The sequence below is a fragment of the Micromys minutus genome, assembly GCF_963924665.1.
Source record: "Micromys minutus genome assembly, chromosome: 24".
NCBI classification, from domain to species: Eukaryota; Metazoa; Chordata; class Mammalia; order Rodentia; family Muridae; genus Micromys; species Micromys minutus.
In genome coordinates this window covers 10,048,617-10,057,131 of record NC_137959.1, presented here as the reverse complement: position 1 = coordinate 10,057,131, position 8,515 = coordinate 10,048,617, and the positions used below count along the sequence as shown (strand labels likewise).

General features: G+C 51.2%; 1 protein-coding gene across 1 annotated transcript; it reads left to right on the top strand.

The window, feature by feature from the left end:
• Positions 1–1,669: 1,669 nt before the first annotated feature.
• BEST2 (bestrophin 2) lies at positions 1,670–6,599 on the top strand (the record flags this gene model as incomplete). The annotated part of the gene is made up of 9 exons (XM_080936644.1): positions 1,670–1,821; positions 1,923–2,017; positions 3,158–3,391; positions 3,476–3,630; positions 3,945–4,022; positions 4,579–4,731; positions 4,816–4,896; positions 5,043–5,197; positions 6,176–6,599. The coding sequence occupies 9 exons, from the start codon at positions 1,670–1,672 to the stop codon at positions 6,597–6,599; spliced, it is 1,527 nt and encodes a 508-aa protein (XP_080792770.1).
• Between the last annotated feature and the right edge of the window lie 1,916 nt (positions 6,600–8,515).

The window sequence follows — 8,515 nt, the reverse complement described above, 5'->3', positions numbered from 1 at the left end:
GTAAGCAACAGTGTGGGTTTAGGTACCAAGTTCTGAATATACAGACAACGTGACTTCTTAACCCTATGTCTCCAGCCCTACATTTTTATTCATGTCTATATGTGTCTCTGCATGTGTGGGGACACCTGCACTTATGTACAGGTGACCTCAGGTCCCCTGCAGCTGGGTTAGAAGTGGTTGTGAGCTACCAAGCTGAGTGTAGGGAACAAACTGCAAAAGCAGTAGATACTTAACCACTGAGCTATCTCTTCAGCTAGTGACTTTTTGAGAGTCGGTCTCATTCTGTAGCCCAGGATAGCCTGGAACTCATGATAATCCTTCTGTCTTAGCTCTCGCATACCTGGCTGACTGGCTGACCTTGAAAGTCTCCGTGACAGTGCAGATTGGCCACTGTGGTAAGAAAAGCTAAATGTGTGTCTGCGTCTACAGTGCGGCGTGCATCTTTGTGACAGCTTGTGATCATAGGTGACTGAAGTATCTTGGTGGGCTGTGTGTGTGTGTGAGAGAGGGGGGGGGGCTTCTTCTTTCTTCTTTTTCATCTCTAGGTCCCAGACACCTTGGACCTTCTCCCCAGGAGGAAGGGAGACAAAGAGGAGCAAGAAAGTACACGGCAAACCACACACACACACACACACACACACACACACCACTACCCCACCCAACCCCACCCCACTGCCCAGGAGACAAACTGGCAGACCTTCTCCAAACAAAGTTCTGAGGCTGTAACTCAACTAAAGAGGATGGACTTGGGAGGGACTGCCCACGCCCACTCCCCAGCTCTTTCCCAAACAGTCTGACTTCAGCCCCACCCAATACGGAAGACACCCTCCCATTCAGTCTCTGTCCCCTGTGTCCCTGTACTGCCACAGGTGAGATGGACCATGCCTGGGAGAATAAATAGCCCTGGCGGGCGGGCTTTCAGTAGGACTCCTGGGGCGCAGGGTGGAAGGCTAGGAGGGGCGGCAAGAAAGGAAGAAACATTAAGGAGGATCTAAAGAAAGACTGGAGGTGTCAGAGCGGGAGAATTAAGTGGACCTTGGAGTGAGCTTGTTCCTATCGGGAGGAAGGGAGGCTGGGGACCTGGAGCTTTAGAGATGCTATTCAGATGCTGAATATGAGGAGCATAGTAGCCTCAGACTGAGTTCTGCGGGGACAGAGTAAACCAAACTTGGGAGAGTGGGCAACGAGTATGTGGAGGGGTGTTGAACTCTGAGAATTAGAAGCTGAAGACTCAGGAAGTCAAGAAGATTGAGTATTGTACAGGTGAGAGGGATGAGGGTGTGGGAGAGTTAAGACAAAAAGTGACTAAACTCAGCCAAAAAGGTTTAGGAAGTTAAGGGACCTCAGTAAAAGTGCAAGAGGCTTGGACCAGTAGTCTAGAGGAGGAAGACAGCATGACTGGGAGACGGGAACTCGAGAAAGAGCCAGGCCCCGGGGAATTGAGAGGTGGGATGGGGTGGAAACACGACGTGCGTGGAGACTGCCCAAGGGACGTGCGCTGGAGACGCTAGGGTCCTGAGACACTGGATATCACCTGGTGCGCTCTCGCTGGCATCTCCACCTTCAACTGAAATTTCCAGGATCAGCGCCTCCCAGCAATTTCCCTTGGCTCATAGGCCCGGACACAGGCTAATCCCTACTCCACTGGCCACACTGGCCAGGCGCAGCGATGACCGTCACCTACACAGCCCGGGTAGCGAATGCCCGCTTCGGTGGTTTCTCGCAGCTGCTGCTGCTGTGGCGCGGAAGCATCTACAAGCTCCTGTGGCGAGAGCTGCTCTGTTTCCTGGGACTCTACATGGCTCTAAGCGCCGCCTATCGGTGAGAAGACTTGGCGTTCGGGCTGGGGATCTGAGCCCTGTGGAAGGGACTGGGAGTGGCGGGGAGACTTGTAGCTACTGCATTCCCTACCTACCCCGCAGCTTCTTACTGGCAGAAGACCAGAAGCGCTACTTCGAGAAGCTTGTCATATACTGCGACCAGTACGCCAGCCTCATCCCCGTCTCTTTCGTACTTGGTGAGGTTGTGCCCCCTGAGAATCCTTTCCTACTAAGGGAGAAATCTGTTTTCCATCCATGCTTCTTGGAGACCCCATTCCTACCCCTCTAAGACAGACAGACACATCACTCAAATCTAACCTCCAGAGCTTCCTACTTCTGAATCCGCACCTGGAAGACAACCATATGGCCCTACACCCTGAGACACTGGATATCAATTGGTTAATATGCCCCCTGAGGTGTCCCCCTTGGGAGCATCACCTCACCTGCAGACTTATCATGAATTGTATCTGCATCAGATTACTTTGCTCCAACCCCACACATTCTAAGCACCCTCCCTCCAGGAAACAAATATCATTCCACTCAAATCCAGCCTGGCCCCGAGCCCCACAGAAACTTCACATCCCTTGCATCGCGTGGATGCGATGACCAGCCTACCCAGCTCTCCTGCTCACAGAGGACCAAACTCTTTCTTTGTGTGGGTTTGGCTTTTGTTGTTTTGTTTGGGGGTGTTTCTTTGTATTTTTGTTTTTTGTTTGGGACAAGGTCTCTCACTGTGTAACCCTGGTTGGTTGACTTGAAACTCCTATGTAAACCAGGCTTCTCTCTCTCTCTCTCTCTCTCTCTCTCTCTCATTGTCTCTCTACGTAGCCCTGGTTGTCCTGGAACTCACTATGTAGACCAGGCTGACCCTCCTGCCTCTGTCTCCCAAGTGCTGAGATTAAAGTCATGTGCCATCCCAGCCACGCTCAAACTCTTCTTTAAGTTCCTGGTTCACATGTGGCTGCTGTGGTGAATGTATCTAGATGTCCCCGGCATACATTCCACCTTTGCACACACACCTGTGTCCTTGCCTTGTTTCCAGTGCAGATAACACAAGCCCAGTGATTCTCTGGGGTCAGAGGAATGTACCTTTGTGGCCCCTGGCTCTCCATTTCCATATTAGGACCACAATTCTCTATCTCAGGGTATCTCAACCTGCTTCAGTCTCTGGCTTCAGGGCTTAAGTTCTCAGACCAGATAGCCTGTGTGGTCAGGGTGACCAGCCTTTTCCAAGTGTCGCTGATACAAACCCTGTTTCATACCAGTTCCACGGCTTGGGCTCCCACACTCTTAGCCCCTGCATCCTTGCTGAGTTTCTATCTCCGACTTGTCCCCAGGCTTCTACGTGACTCTGGTGGTGCATCGCTGGTGGAACCAGTACCTATGCATGCCTCTGCCGGACGCACTCATGTGCATAGTGGCCGGCACCGTGCATGGGCGAGACGACCGAGGCCGCCTGTACCGGCGCACGCTCATGCGCTATGCAGGGCTCTCCGCGGTGCTGATCCTTCGTTCGGTTAGCACAGCCGTCTTCAAACGGTTCCCCACCATAGACCACGTGGTTGAGGCTGGTGAGTCTCTGGCCAGAGGTTGGCAGGGCCAGACAGCAGAGCGGTGAGAGTAACCTTGGATCACCCCCTACCCCTCACCCCCAGGATTTATGACCCGAGAAGAGCGCAAGAAGTTCGAGAACTTGAACTCTTCCTACAACAAATACTGGGTGCCCTGTGTGTGGTTCTCGAGCCTGGCAGCGCAGGCGCGGCGAGAGGGGCGCATCCGCGACAACAGTGCCCTTAAGTTACTGCTAGAGGTGAGCCTGAGAGAAAGTCATTGTTAGAACAGCAGGAATTGTGCGCCTTGGAGTGGGTGGCTGACCTCGCACCTCCCACTTCCCCCGTGAAGCAGTATTTCAAACACCCTTACCAGGTGCGTTTAGTTCCACGTGGGCAGCCCTGCAATGCATGGTAACCCCACCCGGATGTTCGCTGTCACCAAATACCTTCCAGCTCCAGGATACACTCGCCCAATTCATAATATGTGACCCATCTCCATCGGGGTACCCTATACTTAATCCTCACACAAGTTCAGCGTTCAACCCCTTACATGACCCGCATCTACCCATAGGAGCTGAATGTGTTTCGGAGCAAATGTGGGATGCTGTTTCACTACGACTGGATTAGCGTACCCCTCGTCTATACCCAGGTAACTTCTCCATGCCTCCATTTATAGTCAACATAGGAGGCCCTATTCCTCATAAAGGAAAATGGAAGTGTGTTCATAGTACACACAGCTGTACTAACTCCCAGCATTGGGGAAACTGAGGTAAAAGAGTCCAGAGTTTGAAACCAGGCTAGGTTACATAGAGAGATAGTTTCTTTCTGTCTTTTAAGATTATATATATATATATATATATATATATATATATATATATAATGTAATATATATATTACACTGTACCTTCAGTCACACCAGAAGATGGCATCAGATCTCATTACAGATGGTTGTGAGCCACCATGTGGTTGCTGGGATTTGAACTCAAGACCTCTGGAAGAGCAGTCAGTGCTCTTAACCACTGAGCCATATCTCCAGTCCGAGAGATGGTTTCTCAATTATATATAAAGTGTAAGAACTGAAAGCCTGTTACAATTCAATCATCCTGACGTTCAATGGTAGTCCCAATCTTCCCATGACTCCCTGAGGCGCGCAGAGTTGGGGGGGCAGCTAGGAGTGATCTGGCTTCCATTTGCCTGGCCCTTAGGTGGTCACTATCGCAGTGTACAGCTACTTTTTGGCTTGCCTCATCGGCCGTCAGTTCCTAGACCCCGCACAGGGCTACAAAGACCACACCCTGGACCTCTGCATACCGATCTTCACCCTGCTGCAGTTCTTCTTCTACGCTGGCTGGCTTAAGGTGGGTGGGGCCCTGGGGCAGGAACGGAACAGTGGGATTTGACAGACCCACCAAGCTCCACTTGCCTCTCTTCTCTGAACTCAGGTAGCAGAGCAGCTTATTAACCCTTTCGGAGAGGACGACGACGACTTTGAGACCAACTTTCTTATCGACCGCAACTTCCAGGTCAGCGTTTCCTCCTGATGGGCACACACCTAAGAGTTTTCTAAGGTGGTCCCAGACCCTCCTAGGCCTCACCCTAAACACCCTTCACTTTTTGATCACGCACTGTGAGGGCTCCACCCACCCTGCCTGCCTGTCCGCATCTTCAGGTGTCCATGCTGGCCGTAGATGAGATGTATGACGACTTGGCCATGCTGGAGAAAGATCTCTACTGGGATGCAGCAGAAGCTCGCGCTCCCTACACCGCAGCCACTGCTTTCCTGCTTCAGCAGCCCTCCTTCCAGGGCTCCACCTTTGATATAGCGTGAGTTAGCGGGGTGGGTGTGGCTTAGGGCTCTGCAGGCCTAGAAGGGGCTATGGTCTGTGGGTCAATGTAGGGAAAGGGGGTTCCAGTATCTAGTAACCAATTTTGCCTGGAAAGGTGGGTCACACTAAGAACCCTAACACTCAGGAGGTGTTGCTGAGGGTATCAGGAGTTCGTCTATGCAACTACATCAAGGTGGGAACTGGTCATCAGCTGGAGATTGTGACCGAGCTAAAGACTTAGATTTGTGGCTGTGAGTGATGTAGCGCCAGAAGACAGGGCTAGGTCCTTAGTTTCACATAAGGGTGGTTAGAGCTAGATGCTCCGAATCCTGCTTTGTGGATTAAGAAGAGAAAAGCCAGGATGAGAGTAGGGCCTAGTCTATCATGGAAGAGGTCCTAGTTTCCACTTCAAACACCGCTAAACAGACAGAGGTTAAATTGATGACCTGGATGGGACAGCAAACACCTCTAGTCAGTCCCAGGACTGGGGAGACAAGAGGCAGAAGGTTGATTGATTTGCTCACAAGTTTGAGGTCAGTCTGGACTACATAGTGACTTTCAGGTCCATAAGAACTAGGTAGTGAGGCTTTGTCAGAACAAACAACACAGACAGAGGTGGGGAGGGAGAAGGAGTGTTCCTCCTTTGAAACCTCTCCTACTCCTAGGCAATCCTGTCTTCCTTAATCTACCGTCCCTCTGCTCAAAAATGAGACAATAACAACTAAAATACCAGAAAACTAGCCAGGTGGTGGTGGCACTTGCCTTTAATGCCAGGACTCGGGAGGCAGAGGCAAGCAGATCTCAATAAGTTCAAGGCCAGTCTGGCTTACAAAGCGAGTGCTAGGACAGCCAGGGTTGCCTGACCAAAACCTGATGCGGCGAGGGGGCGGGGGGTGGGTGTGCAGAAAACTAAAATGAAGTAATTCAACAATGCAAAGGAGCAAGGCCTTAGTGATGACCCCTGTCCATCCTGTAGGCTGGCTAAGGAGGACATGCAGTTCCAGCGGCTGGACGGCGTGGACGGCCCGCTGGGAGAGGCTCACGGGGACTTTCTGCAGCGCCTCCTGCCGGCGGGGGCGGGTACTGTGGGTCCGCTGGGGCGGCGCCTGTCGCTGTTAAGGCGTAAGAATAGCTGCGTGTCCGAGGCCTCCACCGCAACTAGCTGCGGCTGTGCAGGCGCGGCGGATGGTGGAGGCGTCGAGTGCGGTTGTGGAGACCCGTTGCTCGACCCCAGCCTGCGGGAGCCTGAGCTGGAGCCTCCCGCATGTCTTGAACCGCCTGCCCCCATCCCGGGGCCAACCCCTGAATCTTTCACCACCATATCGATCCCGGGACCCCGGGCTCCTGCGCCACCCTGGCTGCCCAGCCCTATTGGAGAGGAGGAAGAGAGTCTGGACTGAGACCCTGGGACCAGGACCCCTACGGACACCTAATCCTGTACTGGGCATGCTGGCGACCACCAGAGTCTGCACAAGCTTAGCTAGGCCTGCAGAAAGCCCACTTGCTCATTTGACCAGCCGTATGTATCTCCCACTGGGGCTGGTGGTATCAGGGGTCCATATTCTCCCAGCGGCTGTTGCTTCCCACCCGCCCCCACCCCCACCCCTAGCATCTTTAAGAGGCTTTGTTTCCCAAACACCACCACCTGACCTGTGGATGGACTTGTGTGAGGATGAAGACAAAAATAAACAAAACTATGTCTTTAAAGCATTTGGTTTATAGCAGGCATTCAATAAATGGTGAACACTGAAGTGTTGTCTCTAGCCAGACGATTTGGAAATTCTTCTAGCCTTTTTTTTTTTTTTCTCACTGTGCAGCGCTGACTGGCCTGTGACCCCTGAAATGGACCAGGCAGGCTCTCCACCCCTGCCTACCTACCGTTAGCCTTGAGGCTAGCCTCCCAGACTTTCTTGATGATGTTCTAGTCATTCTCTACTCCTCCCCCAAATTGTGATGTAGCGCCCTTGGTTTTATTCACTGGTGATACCGAAATGCTGCCTGGTGATCCGAGCCTTTAGGGTGTTAGACAAGCACTTGGAATGAGCTGTATCTCCAACTCCACTCATTGATGAGGCAGCCACAAAGCAATGGTTTTCCCCTTGCTCCTCATACCTGCAGCATACCTGTGTGTGTGGTGCTGGGAGATACAACCCAGGGTCTCTCACGTGTTAACTAAGCCAGGCCACTGTGCTGGACCCCAGATACTCCAGGTTTGTTTGTGGGTTTTTTTGTTTTTTAACTTTATTTGGAAATAACTATCTTGGTATTGGTTGGTTGTTTCTGTAGTTGTTTTGTGGTTGTTTGTTTGTTTCTGAGACAGGGTTTCTCTATGTATCCTGACTGCTGGCTGTCCTGAAACTCAATCTGTAGACCAGGTTGGCCTAGAAATCAGAAGCTCACCTGCCTCTGCCCTCCAAGTGCTGCTCCAGCTGCGATTATTTTGTGTGCATGAACATTTGCTTACATTATGTTTGTGTACTGCTTGTGTGGTTCTCTCTGAGGAAAGATGTTGGATCCCCTGGAACTGGAGATCCACACAATTGTAAGCAGTCATGTGGGTGATTTCATCAAGCCTAAGTCCTTTGGAAAAGCAGACAGAAGCCAAGCCATCTCTCTCTAGCCACTATTTTATTTTTGTTCCTTCAAAAATGTTCTCACTGTATCTCTTTGGCTGTCCTGGAACTTACTATGTAGACCAGGCTGGCCCCAAACTCACAAAGATCCACCTCCCTCTGCCTCCTGAGTGCTGGAATTAAAGGTATACAACACTACATCTGGTTTCCCTGTCTTATTTTTTTTTAATATTTTTTTATTTTATTGGGGCAGTGATGGTGCATGCCTTTAATCCCAGCACTCTGGAGGCAGAGGCAGGTAGATCTCTGAGGCCAACCTGATCTACATATGGAATTCTGAGACACCCGGAGCCACACAGAGAAACCTTGCCTCTAACACTAAAAACAAACAAAAAGACTTTATTTTGTGTAGACGTTCTTGCCTGCATGTGTATGTGTGCACCATATGCCTGGCACCCTTGGAGGCCATAGGAGGGCATTAGATTCCCCAGAACTAGTTACAGATGGCTGTTGGTGGCATTTAGGTGCTGGGATTTAATCCCGGGTGACTGCTAAGTGTTCTTAACTTTGTTATTTTCAAGACAGGGTTTCTCTGTGTAACCTTGGCTGTCCTGGAACTCTCCCTGTAGACCAGGATGGCCTCAAACTCAAGAGATCTGACTGCCCCTGCCTCCCTAGAGCTGGGATTAAAGCACACACAACCACTCAGATTATTTTTTAAACCCTGCTATATAGTCCTAGAT